Source organism: Papaver somniferum, chromosome 1, assembly GCF_003573695.1.
Source record: "Papaver somniferum cultivar HN1 chromosome 1, ASM357369v1, whole genome shotgun sequence".
Lineage (NCBI taxonomy): Eukaryota > Viridiplantae > Streptophyta > Magnoliopsida > Ranunculales > Papaveraceae > Papaver > Papaver somniferum.
Window position 1 is genome coordinate 166,456,911 of NC_039358.1, and position 23,688 is coordinate 166,480,598.

General features: G+C 36.6%; 3 protein-coding genes across 4 annotated transcripts; all 3 read right to left on the reverse strand.

The window, feature by feature from the left end:
- Positions 1-4,331: 4,331 nt before the first annotated feature.
- On the reverse strand, positions 4,332-6,760 carry LOC113353564. The gene is made up of 3 exons (XM_026597126.1): positions 5,555-6,760; positions 4,965-5,230; positions 4,332-4,821 (listed from the first exon to the last, which is right to left on the reverse strand). The coding sequence occupies exons 1-3, from the start codon at positions 6,758-6,760 to the stop codon at positions 4,332-4,334; spliced, it is 1,962 nt and encodes a 653-aa protein (XP_026452911.1).
- Positions 6,761-10,081: 3,321 nt separating this feature from the next.
- LOC113306986 (beta-glucuronosyltransferase GlcAT14A-like) lies at positions 10,082-13,768 on the reverse strand. 2 transcript variants are annotated; one of them, XM_026555926.1, is made up of 5 exons: positions 13,617-13,768; positions 12,337-13,073; positions 12,174-12,249; positions 11,967-12,082; positions 10,082-11,057 (listed from the first exon to the last, which is right to left on the reverse strand). In XM_026555926.1, the coding sequence occupies exons 2-5, from the start codon at positions 12,911-12,913 to the stop codon at positions 10,558-10,560; spliced, it is 1,269 nt and encodes a 422-aa protein (XP_026411711.1). In that variant the 5' UTR covers positions 12,914-13,073; positions 13,617-13,768; the 3' UTR covers positions 10,082-10,557. The 2 variants fall into 2 exon arrangements, with proteins under 2 accessions (XP_026411711.1, XP_026411718.1); XM_026555933.1 differs by lacking the exon at positions 13,617-13,768 and adding an exon at positions 13,546-13,612.
- Positions 13,769-14,783: 1,015 nt separating this feature from the next.
- LOC113353572 lies at positions 14,784-15,842 on the reverse strand. Its single transcript, XM_026597131.1, has one exon. It carries the CDS (start codon positions 15,840-15,842, stop codon positions 14,784-14,786), a length of 1,059 nt encoding a protein of 352 aa, XP_026452916.1.
- Between the last annotated feature and the right edge of the window lie 7,846 nt (positions 15,843-23,688).

Consider the following 23,688-nt stretch of genomic DNA (forward strand, 5'->3'; position numbering starts at 1 on the left):
TTCAATCATTGAAACATTCTCAGAGGACGAATATAGCCGTTATTCACAGACCATTTTTCGTCAAAGCAATTTTCAAAGTGATTGAAACATAACATGACTGTCGTCACTAGGTAAAGATGAATTCGGCTAAAGCAAAAGCTTACCAACACATATTTCGAGAAATAGATATGCGAGATAAACTCGTCTGGAAATAGCAAATGTGCATAATGAATGTTTGTATATCAAAACGACTTTTGTCTCAAGAGTAGGAGATAGAATAGGTAGACTTTTGAGTGACAGATAAGTTCAAGTCTCCACATACCTTTTAGTCGATGAAGATCCACCAGTTCCTTGAGTAGTCCTTCGTCTTGTATGATGATTTCCATGGAGTTCTTAAGCTCAACTACACTTTCTATCCTAGTCCGAGACCTTTAGCTATGTAGGCTAGAAATCAAGACTTATAGTTTTGATCACTAACATTGAAAAACATGCTTGAGATAGAAACGCATGCGAGTTCGACCGAGCAATGCTCTAACACAAGGTTGTTTGGACAACAAGGAAATTTCAACACCGAAAGTATTCTCAAGATATGTATTAAAGTACCTAAATTCAGTTTTCCTATTTCCAATTAATGTTAACTAATAATATTTTCCAGAGGATATGCTTTAATTGTTGATAATTAAAACATATATGATGAAAATCATAATTAAATGTTTTTCACTTTTTCGGACCAAGGATCACTTTGAGTATCAAGAACTATCTTTGGACAATAAATGATATGAGTTATGTACATGTTCAAATATGTCGACATCTTGGAAGCTTCTCAACTTTACAAACCCAAAACCCTAATTCACACACACCACAAAGAAATATGTGAACCATGGTTATTGGTTTTGTACATGAGACCGATTAAACCATCACTCCTAACCGATTAAACCATCACTCCAAAATATGTTATGGCCAGTTATAACATGATTCCCAATACAGGTTGTAATCGGTTACACCTTGCTCACAAAGTAGCTTGTGATCGATTACACCTTTCTTCCCGAGTTAGCTTGTGATCGGTTACAACATGCTTCCTAAAGGTAGCTTGTGATTGTAACTTCCCAATTCATCTTATGACCGGTTACACCTTGGTTCCCAAAGTAACTTATGATCGATTACAACTTGCATTCCAATAAAGCTTGTGATCGGTTACAACTAGTTTACAATGAAGCTCATGACCAATTACAACAAACTATATTATATAGGTTATGACCGGTTATACCATAAATTTCAACAATTTAAGATATGTTCTACCAAAGTCATATTCCATTGGTCATCCAAAAGATATTCAAAGAATAACAAGACCAATCATGATTTCCCTTTCGATTATGAAAACAAGTTCATACATCTACTTTGTTGAACTCATGTAAAGCTACATAGTTTTCTAGGATGAAATCGTACATATATAATGCACAGATAATCAAATAATATATATAATACATTATGTCGGTGTCGTAATTACGAAGTTCTAAAAGATAAACGTTTATACTTCGTTATATGTTTTCCTTGACACTTTGATCATACTATTATGACCAAGTCTCACCACTAGAGTATTATATACAATATATACAACTTCACATGTTATGTTTTCATTATAGCACGACTTGAAAGATGCATTAGAAATGGAAACAAGATCAAGTCAATATTAGTAACCTCAAGTAGAAGGATGATGTCGTCGTTGTAGTCGTTACTTCTTCACATTCTTCAGGTCTTCAGAGTAATACTTGTATGTCTCAACATTCCTAGACTATCTAGTCTAACCTAAACGAAGTTGACTCTAGTATTTAATTAAGCGACTCTAGATGAGTTTTGGTACTAAAATATGACAACCAAACTTGACATACCAACGCTTGGTGGCTTCAACCGAGCTATGCTCTAATAGATGGCATGCACTCGGTGTCAAAAAACCAAAAAATATCAGGAAAGGCAACTCAAGATGGCCCACATTAGCAGCTTCAGAATTCCACATGCAACAGATTTTTGATAAACAGGAAAAATCCGACATTGTTAAAATAGTAGAGCGTAAAAAAATGGTCGCAGAAATGAAGAAAGGTCGTAAATTTGTTGAAATAATTTATTAATGCGCTTGTAAGAGAAATTTTGGAATGGACATGACAAGAATTTATCTATCACAACCGCAAGTATAGTAAGCCGAATTTGATGAAATTCATGCAGAGAAGGCACGACTGCAACGCTCAATAACAGTTGACATTGATTCTGATCAGGAGGGAATCGATGATGAAATGATGATGACATTTTACTGACTTAGTTATTATTATTTTTTTATAATCCTTGGTTTTTATGTCAAAGTAGTCCTTAGTTTCTATGTCAGTGTAATCTTTAATTTGAATGTCAAAGAAATTTTAATATTTAGTTAATTTCAAATGTAATTCTTAAAATTCAACTATAAAAAGATCATTTATTATGCAAATCAAATAACATTGAAATAAAATAATTCAAGCGATAACTAAAATTTGATAAATACTATTGCTCTAAGTCGTTGAAATCATAATAACTAAAAAGTGATAAAAACTAAACCATACAAGGGTTCCTTCTTCTAGAAATCATTCGATTGTGTGCAGGGAGATCATCACTTAGCCCTAAATGTAGACATTTGTTTTGAATTCTATCTTTTGTTTTCATCGCAGAACATGCCGGAGTCGAACATGACACCTCAAATTCTTATCTCGAATAACTTGTCAAACTGGTATCACGTCGAGTTTCCTCGATTATCATATTATCCAAATAATGCAGGTGAACATAGCTCTATATTTGCATTAGGTTTAAATGAACGATATGGTCTAAGGATTATGTTGAACTTCCTCTTAAAATTTCCAAATGCTCTCTCAACATCCTTCCTACACCCTATATGCTTCCTGTTACAGTAAACTTTATCATGGTTCTACTCGGGTACCTAATATAAGCTTGGAATAAAGTTGGCCACGGTGGATAAACTCCGTCTGCCAGAAAATACCCATGTTATAGTTATTAACGTTGACGGTGAAATTTGCAGCTGGAGCGGTCCATAGTCCACTCTTCAAAGAAAGACAATTTATGCAAAATATTGATGTTGTTAACTGAACCTGAAAGTCAAAAAAAAAAAAAGTCATATCCAACAACCATAAGAAGTCAATGCTTCTATAATAACAATTGGTTTTGTGTATTGGGCCTTATACTAAGCTTGACAAGTATGAAATCAAGGCTAACACACTCAATGCATGCAATCAAGGCTGCCCATCATCCCGGGAAATCCCCTCTTAGTATTTTCCTTGAGTAGTCGGCGACAAGCACATCGAGTCATCTTTTCCATATTTTCCATTCTTTCCTTTCTTCTTCAGTGCTCTTTGATTATGGGTTGGTGCTTGCTCGGTTCCTGGGGAAGTCTCTGACAAAAGGCTTTTTTCTCCGAAGCACGAGATGAGCGTGATCTTCCTGCCTTTGTTTCCCATTAAGTCGAGTGAGTGACATTCAACATCATCTTCCGTTGGTTGTTGTAAAAATACATGGACCAAAGTGGATGACTACAGTTTCGCAAAACATTTCGAGTTTCTCTTATTCAATTTATGTACTCATCACAGGCATCCGTTAAAAACCATATGATAAAATCCTTAAGGTTGCAAGAACATTTTGTTAGGTTATATATCCTCATATGTTTCATGCATTAAATTTATAATTGAATTTTTACCCGACAAAGCTCTCCAATAATCCTAATAACCAGGTAGTGCAGCATGCGAAAGCGAAATCGTAAATCTTCATTAGAGTACACACATTCGTCCATAAAATAATCATGCGTCACTTTTTGATGGCCTTCTTCTACAAATTCCACATATACCTTCTTCTAAATATTCCTCTTGGTTTTGGAGCTCGGGAAATATGCCCTATGTATATGGTGTTGGCGTTAATTCTCGTCGATTGATCCTTCATCCTGATCCAACATATGCATATATCACAGGAGTTCGAAGAGTTTTTCTAAAAATAAAAAATAGGAAGACATGTGTTAAAAAGTAGATGAGAGAAAATTTGTATAAACCTTAGGTGACGTTTGAAAATGTATCTGTTGTTGCCAAACCATGGACGATAGACTGAAATTGATCCGTGTATCGTGTCAACCTGAGACGATGGGACATGATTGGGTCGATCTGTTCCACTATTTTCGAGGAACTCTTTCCCCACTGTGATAAGCCCATCCACGCGGATCCTCGATTTTTTTTTTTTGATACATTCAGCATGGCTAAGCCCAAAACCAAAACAAAAAGAAAGCAAAAACAACAAAAGAAAACAACAAAGAGTCGCAAACCTAAACTAATCTACCTCAGATAGATTTTCCCATTTTTGTCTTCAAGAAGAATAGCCTGTAGCTCCTGACTGAACTGCTCAGAATTCAATCTCACAAATATTGTACTAGGGTGGTAACTGGCCAAAAGGTATGCTGCTTTGTTAGTTTCCCTGAAACAATGTCTGATCTCCACATTTTCAAATAATTTCAACAAAGCCATAACTCTTTTCCAGATATAGTACATATTCCATGGAGGATTAGGATCAATATGTTTTAAAAGAAGGAAGACGACTATAGAATCAATATTAATATGAATCATATGAATCTGTAACTGACAAGCAAGCTGCAGACCCAACTCAACCCCTTGAAGTTCATGAGTAGCAACTAACACATGGCTGCAACCACCAAAAGTACAATCCACTCCCTGATCAGTTCTAAGGATGACATTAAAACCAGCAGTAGTTTCTTTAAGAGACTCATCTGAATTTATCATAATAGCATTCCTTTTAGGACCAATCCATCTACACTCTTTCCAGATTTTAGAAATAAAAGAACACTATACATTTCAGTGACTAAGAAATCTTCTATTCTCAGGGATATCACTGACAAATCTGGCATGGGCACTAAGCTTAAGTTGGATATCATCAATAATGAGTAGGCTAACTTGATGAGCTGAGCACTTCTTTTTAGCAATTTTTTTGTTATTCCTCTCTCTCTCTCTCTCCATATCTGGTAAATAAATCCAGCAAACACCATATTCTTAATAGAGCTTACAAGGTCACTACCTGAAAAGTGAGCTAAGCACCATTGAATTTCAACCTCCCAAGATATATATAGGCCTCTAGAATATTCCATCTTCAGTTGTAAGTCATTCCAAATGAGAGCAGAGAAAGGGCACTCATGAAACATGTGAGCTTCAGATTCAATTTCCTGCTCATAGAGAACACATTTGTCAGTATCACTAATAGCCCATTTAAGTAATTTATCTCTGGTTTTAAGTCAGCCGTGAAGAGTCACCTAAGAGATGAATGAGTGTCTTGGAATATGAAGTTTAAACCAAACCAGAGGAATGCCATGAAATTTTCTATTTATGCTTAGAAATGGTCTTATAAGTATCTTCCAAAGAAAACAATCCTTTAGAATTGGGTCTCCATATAACAATGTCCTCCTCATCATAATTAAATTTAGCTCTAGAGATTTGATAGAGCATATCATCAGCAAGTTCAGAATTAGGAGTAGGCAACCTCAACTGACCATCGATAATGTAATCAGATACCATTGCATCAGAATTAGGAACATAGTCTTCAATGACAGCTTCATCAACCAGTCAATCAGTTTGCCTTTAGAATGCCAATTGTCAGTAAGAAATTTTGTCTTATCCCCATTCTCTATAATATGACCTAACTGATCTTGAGCAAGAGATTTACGCTCAAGGATTCTTCTCTGGCACCATGAGGCATCATGAAGAATATGTAATAACCAGAAATCTTTATTCTTTATGAGATTCCTATGCACCCAATGAGTCCATATAGAGTTTTTACCAGAAACAATATCCCATATATGTCTCAAATTTGAAGTTTTTAGATCCTTGATACCCAAGTCCCCTTCTTCATAAGATAAACAAATAGTATCCCATCTAACGGGGTTATGCTTCTTGCCAAGCTCAGAGCCAGACCATAAGAATCTCTTAAAAATAGAATTCAACTCCAAAATGGCTCTTTTAGGGAGAATATAACAAGTGGACCAAAATTGGACCATACTTGTAAGAACAACTTTGATTAATCTCACTCTCTCAGGGAAAGCAAGCTTCTTAGATTTCCAAGATTTAAATCTGGCAGGAACTTTAGAGATAAGAGGGAGGCAGTCAGCATAGGATAGTCTGGTAAATAGTAAAGGCGCTCCAAGATATCTAACATGCAATTTGTCAGATGAACAATCAAGGCAAGCTATGATATCTTCTAAAACATATGGATCAATGGGAAAAGTATAGAAATAAGCTTTTTGCTTGTTTAGTTTCATTCCAGAGTAGAAGCTGAGAGTGGTAGCAGCAGTAATAGAGCCTTTAAAGAAGACTAACAAATCATCAGCAAAACACAAATGAGTGAGCTTTGTCAGGGAACATCTTGAGTGAAAACCATAAGAGCCATTATCCACATGTTTCCTCGGAATGTTGTTGAAGATTTGCATAACAATGACAAAAAGATAAGGAGATAAAGGACATCCCTGCCTCAATCCTCTTTTAGCACCAAAAAAAAACCCATAAGGGGAGCCATTAGTTAAAACAGAATACTTAATAATAGACATACATAAGAAGATCCAATGAATGAACTTGTCAGGAAACCTCATGTTCTTCATGGTAATCAAAACAACTTGCCAACTCATAGTATCATAGGCTTTCTTGAGGTCAATCTTAAGAGAACATCTAGGAGGGCCAATGGATCTGTGATAGTTTGTAACCATTTCATGAGAAACCAAAATATTATCCTGGATGTACCTACCATAAATGGATGCAGATTGGTTCTCACTAATCAAGCTCTACATCACTCCTTTCATTCTTAAAGAAATAATCTTAGTAATAACTTTGTAGATCACATTACAACATGCAATTGGTCTAAAATCAGTAATAAGAGAGAGATTCTCACATTTAGCAACAAGAGTGATGAAAGTGTTGTTAATATTATTATTTTATTTTTTTTGAGAATAGAATAGATATATTAAAACAAAGAAGCCCCTAATCGTTTAATTCAGTCTCGTTGGAGGCTAGCTCAGAATGAAGCTGCCCAACAATGGCTGAATCTGTTGGATTAGTTGCTACTGATGTTACAGGGATAACATAATTTAAATTGTTTGCTTCGTAAGCTTTTACATAATCAAAGGTTATCCTAGGGATAATAAAAGAAGGTGTTGTTTCTTCCCATATTTGATTGACTGTTGATTGCCTTCCTTTTTTGCCAAGATATCTGCCGCTTCATTTGCTTTTCTGTCCACAGCCTTGAACCCAAAAAAAGACTCCAACTGACTTGCTATTTTCTTAACTTCATCTAGAATTGCGATATGCTGCCACTGGATTGAGGTAGTTGTGCCCTAAACATATGATATTGTTGCTAAATTGTCCCTTTCAATGATTATATTTTGAATCTTGTTTGTATTGGCCCATTTGACAGTCTCAAGCAGGGTTACTGCTTCTACTTCTTCTGCTGATAAAATTCTGAAACTTCCAATTCATGCTGCTCTGAAAGTGCCTCTAAAATTTCGCATTATAAATCCAAAACTTGCATTAGTCTGTGCTGATATCCAAGAAGCATCACAGTTAATTTTAACAGTGTCTTTAGGAGGAAAGATCCGTCGAATGTTTTTCTACAGAAGGGGAGCATTAAGATAGTTGTTTGAGGGAAATCTAACTGGGTGCCAGTATTCATAATGCTTCATGATGGAAGTAGCTAATTGAGTTGAAGAAAGACTTTTATTATCAAAAATTCTAGAACACTGTTCTTTCCAGATGAACCAACATTTGGTAGAGGCGAGGGCGGTCTTCATTACCTGTTCTCCAATTGTTGTAAGCATCAAGAAGGAGAGATAGGTGTTAGAGTTAGGAATTACTCCCTGAACAGCGCAAGGTGCTAGATTCCAAACTTCCTTTGCATAAGCACACTCAAAAAATAGGTGCTTAGTTGTTTCTACTTCCTGTTGACAGAATACACATTCAGACATACTAGACCCTAGTTTGTGTCTTGTTGGTAATGCATCTTGAATGCATTTCCATATGAACAGCTTTATCCTTTGAGAAGTGTCCATGCTCCATAGTGTTTTCCAAAACTTTTTGGAATATGCAGTAACAGAATTAGTAGGATCTTGAAGCTTAGCATATAATAATTTAACAGAAAACTCTCCATTTCTGGTGGGGGTCCATCTTAACTTATCCTTTTTCAGAGAGCCATTCTCTGTGGAGTAAAGTTTGATATTTATAATTTCATCCAATAATGTGCTATTAAAAGTAGCATTAAGTGTATCCAGGTTCCACTTTTTAGTGTTGGAATTTATCAAGTGTTAGATTACTGTTTTCTTGGTTACAGGTTTCAGATAAGATGATATCCCTACCTGGTATCCACTATATGTTGATTAACTTACCGTCCCCCACTTTCCATATACTATGTTCCTTGATGTGTGTTATACCCTGTAATATACATTTCCAAATCCATGATGAACTATGTTTTTTCTTTGAAAGAAGCGCACCCGACTTTTTGAAATATTTTCCTTTTAAAAGTTTTTCCCATAGATCATCTGTGTTACTGACTAATCTCCAAGCAATTCTACTTATCATTGCTTGATTCATCTTGTTGGCTTTTTTAAAACCCAATCCTCCCTGTGAAATTGGTTTACACAAAAAATCGAAAGATTTGATATAAATTCCTTTGGAGTTTGAATTTTTCCCCCACCAAAAGTCGCGCTAAATGGCATTAATTATAGCTGTGATTTTTTTAGGCAGTACAAAACAATCTATGATGTATATTGGCATCCCTGAAAGAACTGATTTATTTATAACCATTCTACTAGGTTTAGATAGAATGGTTCACATCTAGTTTTTAACCCTTTGTTCTTTTTTTTGTATAATTTTATCAAAAGATTTAAGTTTTGATCTATCTATAAATAGAGGAACTCCTAAGCGGGTATCTTTGATATCAATTTTTCTTATTTTCATCAGTCTTGAAATGATCCCTTGATGTTTTTTGTGGACTTTTTTGCGGACTTTTTTGCTAAAGAATAATCCTGACTTAGCAAAATTTATAACTTGTCCTGAGGCTAAACTAAACAAGTTGATAGCATCCATCAAATTTTTACAATTATCTAAGTCAGCTTTTGTGAATAACAGAAGGTCATCAGCGAAAAACAGATGAAAAATCTTAGGCGCAGAAGTTGTTAGTTTAATTCCACGCACTTTCTTGTTTGATTCTAAGTTCAGAAGAAGTCTTAAAAAGACTTCCATGCACAAGATGAAAAGGTAAGGAGATAGTGGATCCCCTTGTCTAATACCTCTTGAGTGGTTAAATTCCTCACAAGGATGTCCATTAAGCAAGATAGAAATAAATGGCGTAGAGATGCACTGATATATCAAATCACACCAGTGGTCGCTGTAACCAAAAGTCTTAGGAGTTTTTATTATGAATTGCCAGCTTACCCTGTCGGAGGTTTTCGACATGTCGACTTTCGCTCCTATGAAAGTGTTGTTAATCTCCTTCAACATTCTTAGAGAAAAAAAAATTGAATAGCAGCAATAAAACCATCACCTACATGGGCGGTGGGCCAACTGAACTTGAAGAAATGGCTAGAAAAACCATCTCGCCCAGGTGCTTTACTTAAGCCAATAGAAGACAAGGCCAAAAACAACTTCATCCCTAGTGACATCCTTTATGAGAGCTTGTTTGGGAATTCTTACTGGCTTTGTTCTGATAGATGGTTTGACTCCAACAAATTAGGACTCGTTTGTTCCGAGCTGTTAACCGGTGAACTAAGAGTTTCGAGTAGTGAGCAAAAGAAAGCATGAAATTAATACCTTCAAAGTGGGAACCAGCAAAATAATACAGTATAATTTTAGCTGTTTTGAAGTTATTTCTTTTGATCAGCTATGTTTTGAAGTCACTTCTTCGGTAGAGAGTCTACCCCAAAAGAAAAGAACCATGTTCGAAGACTTAAAAAGGGAGACCTGGCAGAGTTAGCCTAGCTCAGTGATCAAGCAACTAATTGCACAGTCTGTCCTCTATGAAAAGAAAATTGAATCTGACATTGAGGTTGAGATCAAATCCCTTGGTATAATAGAATGTGTAATTTTCATATAGTATATGAAAAAAGAATTTTCCCAATAAAAACAAGATACAGCAAGTTGTGTCCGACAGGTTTTCTAAAGCCTATGCGTTATTCTTAGTTACAGATTCTGCGTTTCTTGTATGGCGAAATACTTAAAAGTGGAAGAATCCATTTATCTCTCGTATTGCGAACTCTATATAACGACCCTTTTCATCTGAAGATCTCCATAGTTTAGTCATTCCATGGATCATACGCCCTGCTCCTTGGCTATTTCAGTGGCATCAACTTCATAATGTCGATCCTGTTATTCCAGTTCACCCCGGAAAAGGAAGAAAAAATATCTAAAGATGGCGCAGAAAAGAGGGAGGGGGTTGAGAGAAGCTCTCTCAATGGAATAGACTAAAAATATTGCTCTTTCGGCCACAGAAAGGGAAAAATGGCTCGATCCATCTAATTTATTTACACTGGGTTTGATTAAATCTCGGGGAATAGACTATTCGAGACATGAGGGTGCCAAGTCTACGCGCTCCTGGTCCTGGTTTGAGCTTATTAGGCTCCCCAACCTCAGAACATGGAGGGTTGCCAGAACACCAACCCCCTGGAGTGAAGCTGTTATTTTCGCGGTGAAGAAGATCTTTGTCAATCTTATCCAAGACGGGGTCATCTCGCTTAAATTTCCGAGCAAATGGAGCACCACTGCAAATCATCTTAAACGTATCATTTATGTTCAGAACATGAGGATGCTGTTTTGGGGGATTGTCCCATGAAATATAATGCATATCATGGTTGACTGCAGTTTCTGCGAATTCGGGCACATTGCAGATGATTGTGTGGAAATACCCTTCAGGAGAAGATAAGAAGTTGGAGTAGTACATAAGGAGTGTTCTTGGCAAGTTATCCCAGCCCCATATAATATATTCCACAAACGAACGAGATATAATCATCCATGCTGAACCTGCAAAAATTATTTGTGTTAATCACCCTAGAGGGAACCTAAATTTTACAGCTTGTTGACCATCATAAATTCAAGCTAGGGAAGCATCTACGGTTACGTTCAAGCTAGTAGGTAAAACGCTTTTTATTTCAATTCCACCGCCCTTTTTACTATAAAAACGATCTAGGCACCCAGCAATCACATGGCACATCTTCTTGAATGCCACGTTAGTGGAGGACAACAAAACCTCAATACGAAAATGTTAAAGTACAACAACCATCAAATTTCCGATAGACATGGTATATATATAACCATAGAACCCCAATCGTTCACTACAATTCATACAACAATAACATAAAAATGTGATAATTGTAGTCACAGGATATCTTCTACACCAAGATTCTGCAAATAATACCATAATCGCTACCCCCTCAACAAGCTTGACTAGCTGTAGCCCCACTTACTTAAGCTGGGAGTAATTAGAAGGCTTCATAATGGGAATATGTATCCTAAACATATGGTTTCTTCTATGTGCATCATCGAATCGACGTGGCTAAAGGTTTTAAGGTTTTAACTGACGTTTTTTTTCCTCATAACATAACATTCATACATAATGAATTCAACTTCTTAACCTATCCTTCTTTTAGTACACTCTACTTAAATTCATATGGTTGAACTATAGGTTACATGTTACTAATGTGAACACGAAGGTGGAATTTTCAGGCTTATCATATGCTTCAACTGAAGCTCAAAAAGCTAAAAAAGGGAAGTAACAAGGAATCAATGTTTCTGTTCTCACTGTTAACAAGCCCTCATGTAGTTTCAAGTCTGGTTAACTCGTGGGTAGTCTTAAATGCATCACTATTTATTAATTAACCATCTAATCTTTCTCTAAGGCTCAAGGACCGAATAAGGAGAGAGAGAGCTAACCTGTAAACAGTTTATATGCTGTTGGCACCTCTCTCTTTTCTGTAGTCCAGAAAACATCCTGTTTTGTTGTTCCATATAGCCCTGGATCAATAATGACAGGTTTTGCCCTTTGACCCCTGCTCAAAACAACAAATTCGGGATTAATGAGTGCTATCCAAACAGTCAAAAGAAATGCAAACCGAGAAAGGAACAAGGAAATAAACTCACTCCTTCCACCCTAACCGACTTGTGTGTTCTATAAAATTCAGTGTTCTGTTCACTGTCGTAAAAGTGGAGAGAAGATCTGCATATTTGAAATTGGATAAATTAAAATAATCTAAAGTCACATATATAACAGAATATCGAACAGTCATGAAAGTAAAATACGAACCATCTTGTGTCACAAGAGGGTAATCCGAGGCGCTAAGATTTATAAACCAGTCCCATTCTTTGCTTTTCCTGAGAAGAATTGCAGACGCATGAAGTGTATTGGAAACCATCGTGGGTCCTCTGTAAGTGACCATGTTTGCTTTCTTTATCATGTAAACATTCCCAGTCTTGACGAAAATTGGTTCCCTCTCTACCCGAGAAGCAAGCTCCAATCTCTCTTCAACCGATGACTCTAAGTCCAGATGCACTATGTAATGATTCCATGGATGATATAAAGCTTTTAGAGTTCTCCAAAGCTTCTCTAGATCACCCTTTGATCCAGAAACCAGATAAGCAAATCGTGGAACAGAAGGTGCTGCTGGTGCTGGAGGAGGTTGTTTAAGTTTTGCTTCAATAAAGGCAGGATTGTCTGTTTGGTTCCCAGATACACCTCTTGAGAAAATTGAAAAAATTGAATTGATTCTATCTAATGAAGAAACAAGACCTAGGTTGAAAGAAGTAACAAGGAGAAAGACACACATAAAGGAGCTTATGAAGAAAGAAAGCACCCATTTCTTCTCAATATTTATGGCTCCCATTACTGAATCTTCTCATAGGTTTTTACTTAATATTTTCTACATTCGATCTCCTAATATGTATGACATGACTTAAGAGCAAAAAGCGCACGATTAATGCATCCAGCTCTGAAATCGGATCAGCAGCTGATGCAAAACGTCCAAATTGAGGAATTCAACGTACCTGTAGATTCAACAGAATTGCTATTCAATTTGAGAGTTGAAACAGAAGATTAATATATAGAAATACTTAACCCAGAAATAAATAAATCTCAGAAGATCGGAATCTAGAATAAACGAATAAGATAAAAGTGAAGATTACAAGTCGTTTCTATCAATGTACTAGCTTGCTAGCTAACAAACGAAGAATTTTCCTTTTTAACTTTTCTAACAGAGACAATTCTTCAAACACCTTAACTGCGAAATCTATAATCAGTTATAATACGAACAAAGCAAAGACAAATCCAATCCAAAATAAACACAGAGAATATATAATCAAATCAAAACACAGAGAATATATAATCAAATCAAATTCTGAATTGAAATTAAACCTGGAAATAAAAGGCATAATTTGGATAACCAATCGATCAAAACAAATCATAAAATTCATGCTATACTTTGAATAAATAACATAGATAAACAAGAACTTCTCTTACAATGTAAAATGAATGAATCATTAAATTATTAGAAAGAGAAAAGATAATGATCTAGAGAAAGAAAAACTAACCATAAATATATCTGAAACACTGAATACGATTCAGAATTAGAACCTTATAATCTTCTTTTCGTGTTCGAACAAGAATGTAGAGAGAAATAAAAGCAGAGTTTGATTAAAATAGGATTATAGTAACATAATATCAAAAGCACATCTAAGGAACGTGAGAGGTTCAGGGATTTTAGTTGTGCTAAGTCACCACTCATCACGGGTTAACGGTTGACCAACGACTACTAACTACTACCAACTCCTTCTGATCAAATACAACTAACCTACCGTATAATAATAATACAACAGAATTATCTCAAGTTCTCCATTTGGCAGTATGTTAGATCACGGAATTTTAACTTATATTGTTGATGATATAAGCCTCGAAAGTGACGATTTGTCTGAGCTATCAATAAAGGCAATTGATTGATTTGTACCAGGAAAAACATACAGGTGAATATATTATAAATATGGAACGTGGACTTTCGATTTTGGGATAGTTTTACAGTTAAATCTGAGGTCGGGATCTTGCGACAAAAGTTTTTACAAGCTTCTTAAACTATCGGATGCTGTTTAATCTAACGGTCTATATTTTACCGGCTTGTGATCCTAGTTTCAGATAAGCCTAGTTACTTACTATACTTGGTACATGTTGCAAAAAAATATAGGCTATAAATAACTAGGCTAGTTTAAGATAGCTAAACTAGATTTGAGTCCTTGATATGCATCTCTATCTAAAGAGTTAAAGGCCTACGACAGATAAAGCTCCCACGTTGAACGGTGTGAAAACTCTTGTTTCCTGTTGGTCGAAAAAAACCTTTTGCGGTTTTTGAAAAACGAGAAATTTGGTGTGGACATTTGACAACGTACGATTGGTTTAAAACTCAAAAGGAAAATTTAACTTATCGTGTTTGGAATTTTGTGGAAGTCCAAATTCAATCCGGAAGTCGAGTACCTAACATATTAGGACTCTTTTTCCCAAATTAATAAATAAAGAAAAAATATATTAAACAAAAGAAATCAATATATTTCACACATATTCTCTGTGAAAATAAAAGGAAAAGATAGAATAAAATCCCCATATATTTCTTATCTTTTTCCACCTATTTAATGCATCGAGACGGCTCCGCGCACACCAAATCAAAAATATAGTTTTTTTTTTTTTGGTATAGAAAAAAACAAAGAGGAAAGCTAAGTTGTTACATAGGAGAAAGTAACAACATCACTTGGGATATTGAATCTAGTCCATCTAGCTTGGACTTTATGAGTAAAAGCATAAGCCGCAAGGGAATGAGTTGTAGTATTGTCTTTTTTCGGCACAAATTTGATAAAACTGTTGTTGTTAAAAGAAGCCATCAACTTTAGAGTATCGTCTTTTAATTTCCAGATTCTCCAAGGGATCGATCTCGCAGCACCAGTGAGGTTGTTAACAACTACTTGACTATCACCTTCTATAATGACGACATCGAAGTTTAACCATTTGGAAAGTTCAGCAACTAGAAGGAATCCGTCAGCTTCTGCGTATACGACTGAATCAGTTGTACCAGTTCTAGTTCCTGCTCCACAACACACACTATTGTTATCTCTGGCCACCGCAACGCAGGCATAGGAGCCATCTTTCCAGGCAGCGTCTACATTAACCTTAATAAAAGGATCGGGTGGAGGTTCCCATGTTGCAGAGACACTAGGTAAGGATTCAGGATTGTTTCCTTCTTCCGCTTCAGTCTCCCCCTCATCTGAGAAGTTATAGTACATGTTGAACCAGTATATTGCAATGGCTAGAGTACCTTGGATACTGATGTTTTTGTTTTCGAAAACTTTGGTGTTTCGTGTTCCCCGGCATATTGCCATTCCCATTGCCGGACAATATTCATTGTCATTATTACGGATCCAAAGCTCGATCATTCTTTGCAGGTTCAGTTGATGATTCTCTTGTAGTCGTAATCCTTGAGGAGAAGCAAACCAGACTGCTTTGGCAAAATTACAGTGAATCAACATATGTTCCACGGATTCAATCGCACTTGAGCAGAAGTTGCAGTCCTTCAAGACGCCATCAACGAATCTTCCAACCTTTTCAGCCACACCTATGCCATTGTAGATTGCTCTCCAGATGAAAGTTTTGATCTTGGGGGCCACTCTCTTAGCTGCCCAGAATTTCTTCCATGGAAATTGGTTTTCTCTGATAGTAGAAGTTTCATCCCTTTGTTCCTCAAGCACTCTTTTGGAAAGATTGTGCAGTAAATTCACCATTAACCGTGAATTTCCAAATTAGAGTGTCATTTGTTGCAGCATTAATGGAAGTCTGGAGAATCTGGCTAGCCGTGAAAGGATCTACATTTTGGTGAACAATACATAAGTCCAAGTGCCCCGTTGTGCTGCAAATCAATTGATTTACCTTGACTATCTCTGGATTACTATCTTCCTTCCGATGGGGATGCATCCAGGAACTGACGATAACCAAGAATTCGTGAAAACATTTATGCTCTGGCCATTTCCAACCAACCATAAACACCCTTTATTGAGATTGCTCCTACTATCCAACATCGCATTCCATGTGGTGGAACAAGTTTTAGGCTTCTTTGTGTCCCGGAAAGAAGTGTATTTGAGATACTTTGCTTGCAGTAACTGTGACCAAAGAGATTCTAGGCCATGAAGGAATCTTCACGCGAGTTTCGCCACTAAAGCTTGATTGAGCTCACTTAAAGAATGAATACCCAGTATTCCTTTTTCCTTCGTAAATTGAACCATTCCCATTTCAAAAAGTGCAACCTCCTCTTGTCACAGTTGTGTCCCCACCAGAAGTCACGAATGATACGAGTAAGCTTGTTGAGAATATCTTTCGGAATGACTGAGATAGCCATATAGTACACTGGAATTAAGGCTAGCACTGATTGGATTAAGACCAATCTACCTGCATGTGCCAGCATGTTTCGTATCCACCCTGTGAGCTTCTCTTCAAACTTGTCAATAAGGAATTTAAAATTGGTAATTTTGTGTCCTTGCTGAAGGATTTTATCTCCCAAGTATTTCTCCTCCTTATCCATCTTCTTTACTCCCAGTTCTTGAACTATCTCATTGGCATAGGATTATGGTACACGCTTGCTAAAGTGTATAGAAGACTTAGAGTAGTTGACTAGTTACCCCGACACCCTGTAGTACTGTTGCAAAATTTTCGTGACTGAGGTGATAGTGCTAGTGTTTATATTGCCGAATAACATCACATCATCCGCAAACATGATATGGGACACACTTGGTTCCCATCTATTTAGCTTGTAACTATTATATCCTCCATCAGCTTCCATTTTTTGTATAATACCTGATAAAGAGTGAGCACATATGATGAATAGGTAGTGGGACCCTTGCCTTATTGCTCTTTCTCCCATAAACATTCCTTCCAGCAGACCATTGATCAACATCGAGAAAGATGTTCTTCTGACACAACTCATAATAAGTGCATGAGCTCTCTCCATAATTCTTATGTTGATAAGAGCTTGACTGAGAAAATCCCAGTCCACTCTATCGTATGCTTTGTTCATGTCTAATTTGAGGGCAAATGAACCTTGAGATGTATGAGAGTGATGCATGGAATGAAATAACTCTTTTGCGATTATTATGTTGTTTATGATTTGCCTTCCCGGAATAAATGCATATTGGCCATGAAAATTCCCTAAAATCATGAAAAAATTACATAAAATTGGGAAGAGTGTTGGGACCGTGCCCCTTGGCCGGCTGGCCATGCCTTGGCCATTGTCGGTCCCACACTCCCTCATTCCCTATTTTATTATTATTTTATTTCCCTCATCTCATGGAAGTTCCCTAATTTCATAAAACTCTCCAGTTTCATGGGATTTCCCTCAATTCAGAGAAAATACATAAAATTACATAAAACTGGGAAAATATTGTGGGACCGCTTGCTAGCCGGCCGGCCGTGTCCTAGCCCTGCCCTGTCCCACACCTTGCAATTCCCTGTTTTATTTATTATTTTTCATCATCTCATGTATTTTTCCTTGTTTCAGCAAAATCTTGGATTCTGCATATTTTCTCAAAATGTTGCTCAAAGGCGCACCGGAAAATATCAAAACTCTCAGGACTGAGACACGAACAACATGGTGACACGGGCGCATCCCCTTGACCGACCAAGGGTGGCCCTGAGGCTTGCAAGTGGCCGGTCCCACATGTTTTAACTATTTTTAACCTAATTTGCTCAACTGCTCATATTAGGTTCAAACTCTTTCCGAGCAATCGAGAGTTTGCTAAAACGACCATCTATTGGTCCCACAACCACCAAGAGTCGGTCCCATAACCTCTTGGTCGGTCCCTCATCTTTTCACGGCTAGGTTTTATTATTATATGTCGCTCACACGAGCATTATTTTAATAAATGATTAAACCAGCATTTAATCATTCTTTCACCAACTGGTCCTCAAGAGACTTTGGTATTTTGCTCATTCGAGCATCTGGGCGTTACATGGTGAACTCATCATCCCATGTAGCCGGTCCCTGCGTCACTCTGCGGTTGATTTGCAATAAATCATCATTTCAGTAAAATTAGGGTTTTGAATTCAGAGCTCCGCAGAAACATGATTCTGAGCAGATTCAAATACTCTGATAATTTTATGTTAATTCCATGATCAACATTTTTATTTATTTTACTCGACCCAGCAGTCAACATCTTAAATTAATATTTTATTTGGTCATGCTACCAACAATTCATCAAATGAGCGGCATTTTCTCAAACCGGCAATATTTGCTCGAATTAGCAATATTTGCTCAGATTCAAGAATATTGGTTCAACTATCAATATTCAATAACTCAGCAACACAGCTTGCTCGTCTTAGGTAATCAACATAATAACACCTCGTCTCAGCAGACATATTTAATTCACGAGTCTCAGAACATTTGCAAATCATGTTCAACTCAGTAATACATGGAATCATCGTCCCATAAAGTCAGCAACTGACTCCACAACCACGAGATATCAATCGTGTCACATGGGGGGATATTAACTAGGGTTTTGGTCTGGCGATCTACGACACGTGTGTTCACCCACGACGAGAATGTGGGCAAGTCGTGCAATCAGTTGGAAGAGTCAGCAAAGTAGTGAGTGAAAAATTAACCAAGTCTCCGCACGATGAGCAACTGGTTTTAACACGATTTCCCACTTCCCCACTCTCTGATTCCAGCAACTGTCACACTTCATGGGATCATGGTGTTTTCAACTCCGGCATTATAAAATGTCTCTGAATCCTGATTGAAAGGACAAGATTCGAACACTCGAACATTCGTCTAACCAAGCAATTTCTCGGCAAGTTCATACAGACAATCCTTCGTCTACACGAACTCATCGTCTAAGCAACCACTCTCAATTGAGTAAAATTCAATCATTCAGAGGGTTCTTACGCTGAAATCACAGCACACCTACAATCTCAGATCACCATTGATCCCACACATTTCTCAGCTTCCCTCCTACAGATCAACCCATCCTCTCTTGTGACCGAATTGACTCTGAACGGCCATTGTTCTTGGTTTAGGCCGGAGTCCTACAGATTGATCTCTCAAACTTAAAGCAATCCCTTCTTGCAGTGCATCTGTGTGAGGTTCAACATTTCGCTCGGTTCAAGGAGTCTCCACACGGACGTCTCCTCAATTCCGTAAAAACCAGCAAATTATTTTTTCCCATCTACACCTTGACAGTTCTTGTATCCTGATCTTGTTTTAATGTTATCGAGGTATGTGAAAACTAAACCATTAGATAGAACGGTGATGTATGTGAGTAAATAGAATGGTTTAGTCTTCACATACCTTGTCGATAAGGTTCTCCAAATGTCTTTGTCAGTATTCAGTCTACGAGGGTTTTTTCGGTGATGTCTGGTACTCAACTACCAACTTCTATACCTAGTCCGAGTCTTGCCTTTAGTAGACTAGAAGTCATGATATAGTTTTGATCAAGTAACATTGATAACAAGATTGGGATAGAAAAACTTGTGAGTTCGATCGAACAGTGCTCTAACATATAATCAATCACTTCCTAAGTTGTCATGTTGACTTTAGAAGCAAGGAAAAGTTAGGGGAACTTTTCACAGAAAAAACACCCTAATCAAAATCTATTTTGAGAAACAAAAATATATCACATACCAAGTTCCTCTATAACCAACCGGAATACCTTTTCATATCCCCTCTCTCTACTTTTACAGAGAAAAAAATACCAACTTCATCTTCTTGCTCGGATCTAGTCCATTTGGGGCTAGATCTGAGCAAGGATCTTAGTTTTTTTGTGTTTTAGTTTTAGAATAAAAGAATTCTTTCCTATTAGGGATTTAATTTTGCTTTGTTTGCCTGACTACATCTTCTTTTCTTCACCTTCATGGTGATTTTTGTCTTCACCTTCGTGGTGATTCCCTTAAATTTTAATGGTTAATTGATCTTGATTATATGTTTGTTCAAGTACATCATCGGATTCGGGTTACTCTCGGTTCTCCAGTCAACAAATTTACAGATTACTCCTATACCATTGGAGCATTACTTCATCAGAAAGACGATTTATCAAATGGTCCATAAATATTATTGTTAGCGCATTGCTCGGTCGAACTCGCAAGCGTTGTTATCTCAAGCTTGTTTGCCAAGTTTAGTTGATCAAAACTATAAGTCTTGGTTTCTAGCCTACTTATATCTATGTCTCGGATTAGGATAGAATGTGTAGTCGAGCTTTAGACTTCACGACGTTCATCGATAGAAGACGAAGATCTACTTAGGAGAGATTGGAGGAACTTCATCAACAAAAGGTATGTGGAGACTAAAACTTATCTATCACTTAGAAGTCTATTATATTATATCTCCTAATGAGACTAAGTCGCATAGCTATATGGACTTTTATATTATACACAATTGATATTTCGAGCTGAGTTTAACTCAATTATCTATTTCTCGAAATATGTGTTGGAAGCTTTTTGCTTTAGCTACGTTCATCATATTCTTGATGAGTTTAGTTGGAAACAATTTATTTGTTGGAAACTAAATAATAAGTCAAAAGATGATCATCTGAAAATTGCCTTGAAACATCTTACATGATTTGTGTGAGACAATCATTTTATTTCGACTCGGAAAGTTTCGTATTGATCATTCAATCACTTAAAAATTACTTATAAGATAATAGTTTGTGTGAGACAGCTATTGTCGTTTTCTAAGGATGTTTCAGTGATTGAAATGAGAGTTTAGAACAAAAACCTTTGTCTGGATACAACACAGTATGCGAACCTAGTATGCAAACTGTTTTGGTATGATTCAGGTCCGGGAACCTTGTTTGCATACCTAGTATGCGAACGGTTTTAACTGTTACAGTCCGAGAAACAAGTTTGCATAACAGTATGTGAACGGTTCTACCTGAACTAGGTCCGGGACTGCTGTTTGCATACCCGTTTGCAAACGGATGGACAAGACCAAAGTCTGGAAACTATAGTTTGCGTACCTATTTGAAAACTTAGTGGTTAAAGTTCTAAAATCGGTTGTGTATGTTTTCATACTCATGAACAAATACATTTATGAATTAAAGGATGCAATCTTTGCAAATCGATGCTTAATGTTCATGAATTGATTCTTATATAAGTACTTTGTACGATTACGAAGCAATCCAATTTTGTTTCAATTGGTTCATAGATATTTTTATGAGATAATGAACAATTGAACAACTTTATGTGAAACACAATTAGATTCATTTGATTATCTTTCATTATTGATTGATCATCATAGTTGATCTAGATGTGTTAGATGAATTTGGTTAAGACAAAAATGTTCATATGGCTAACTTCGGTTAACTGTTATTGAGCCAAGTCAATATACACGTTTTGGTACGGTTACCCACATCTAAATGAAGGTATATTTCATTTGTGTCTAACAAGCTAAGACCATCTAACGATGGAGAGATATTGCTTTGGTTTTAAGCATACTTAGCTTGAATCTTAAATCAGGTTTTCATCTAATGGTGAATATTGAATGCTTTGTTACTATGCTATCTTAGATTTGATTGAAAGCAAACCCTAATTTGAAAGACTATATAAGGGAGAACTCTAGCAACTAGAAAACCTAATCCCGACACTTTCCTGTGTCCTAGTTGCGACTAGAGTCGATTCTCCTTTAACCTAGGTTTTTCCAAAACCATTATAGGTTAACGACCTGAAGACTTCATTTGGGATTCGTGAAGCCAGACCCAACTATTTTCTCTATAGTTGCGTGTTCTGATCTTACTTGTTCTATCGTATTGAGTACCATCTTCTCTAAGATTTGCTCGAGATTTATCTCCGATAGTTAAGATATAAAAAGTAATCACAAAGCTCTTTGTCTCATTTTTTGTAATTCCACAATAACTTCTTCTACTACCATATAGTTAAGTTATTGTGAGGTGATTGATATTTCTTGGCCGATCTTCGGGAGTATAAGATCGGATTATCAATTGGTTCCTGTTCACCTTGATTTATCAAAAGACAGAATAAAAACTTCGTAGATACTTCTGTGGGAGAAAGATTTATCTAACAAAATATACTTATCTGTGGGAGAAAGATTTGTTTATAAGACTTCGACTTTGTGTTGTAGCAACTCTTAGTTGTGGGTGAGATCAACTAAGGGAATCAAGTGCGCAGAATCCGGCGTGGTTCTAGAGGCGTAAGGAATGCGACTGTACCTTAATCGGTGTGAGACTTGGTTAGGGTTCAACTACATTCCAGTCCGAAGTTAACTTGTAGTAGGCTAGTGTCTGTAGCGGCTTAATACAATGTGGTATTCAAATCTGGACTAGGTCCCGGGGTTTTTATGCATTTGCGGTTTCCTCATTAACAAAACTTCTGGTGTCTGTGTTATTTCTTTTCCGCCTTATATTTGTTTATATAATTGAAATATCATAGGTTGTGCGTAGTTCAATCAATTGGTAAATCTGACCTTGATTATTGGATAGGAATTGATTGACACTTCGGCGTTGGTCTTTGGAACCGTCCAAGTTATTTCTCATATAAATCGGGTTCGCAGATTTCTATCTATTCGATTGCAGATTGTATTGAGAAATTGATCTCGCTTCATAAGCTGGGCTCTCGGAATTATATTGGAGTTAGTCCGTACAGACTGCCGAACGAAATATAGGGTGTGGTTGTTATACCCCCGCTTTTTCAGATGTTTTTCATATGTTTTCTTATTGTTATGGCTGAGTTGAACACGTTCAAAATCACTAAAGTACTTGGAGTGGCGAAGAATTCAAGGAATGTTGAAGAACCAAGAAAATCAAGCATGATGGATGACAAGCTACAAAGTTTATTTATTTTGTAATCCATATGTATTGATAGTTTTGTCACTAAAATTGAAAAAAAGGGAGATCGTTAGAGCATTGCTCGGTCGAACTCGCAAGCATTGCTATATCAAGCTTGTTTGTCAAGTTTAGTTGATCAAAACTATAAGTGTTGATTTCTAGTCTACGTATAGCTATGTCTCGGATCAGGATAGAATGTGTAGTTGAGATTTATACTTCACGACGTTCATCGATTGAAGACGAAGATCTACTAAGGAGAGCTTGGAGGAACTTCATCAACAAAAGGTATGTGGAGACTAAAACTTATTTATCACTCATAATTCTATTATATTATATCTCCTAATGAGACTAAGTCATATAGCTATATAGACTTTTATATTATACACATTTGATATTTCGAGCTGAGTTTAACTCGGTTATATATTTCTTGAAATATGTGTTGGAAGCTTTTTACTTTGGCTACGTTCATCATATTCTTGACGAGTTTAGTTGGAAACAATTTATTTGTTGGAAACTAAATAATAAGTCAAAAGATGATCATGTGAAAATTTCCTTGAAACATCTTACATGATTTGTGTGAGACAATCATTTGATGTGGACTCAGAAAGTTTCGTATTGATCATTCAATCACTTGAAAATTACTTATAAGCTAATAGTTTGTGTGAGACAGCTATTGTCGTCTTCCAAGGATGTTTCAATGATTGAAATGGGAGTTTAGAACAAAAAACCTTTGTCTGGATACAACACAGTATGCGTACCTAGTATGCAAACTATTTTGGTATGGTTCAGGTCCGGGAACCTTGTTTGC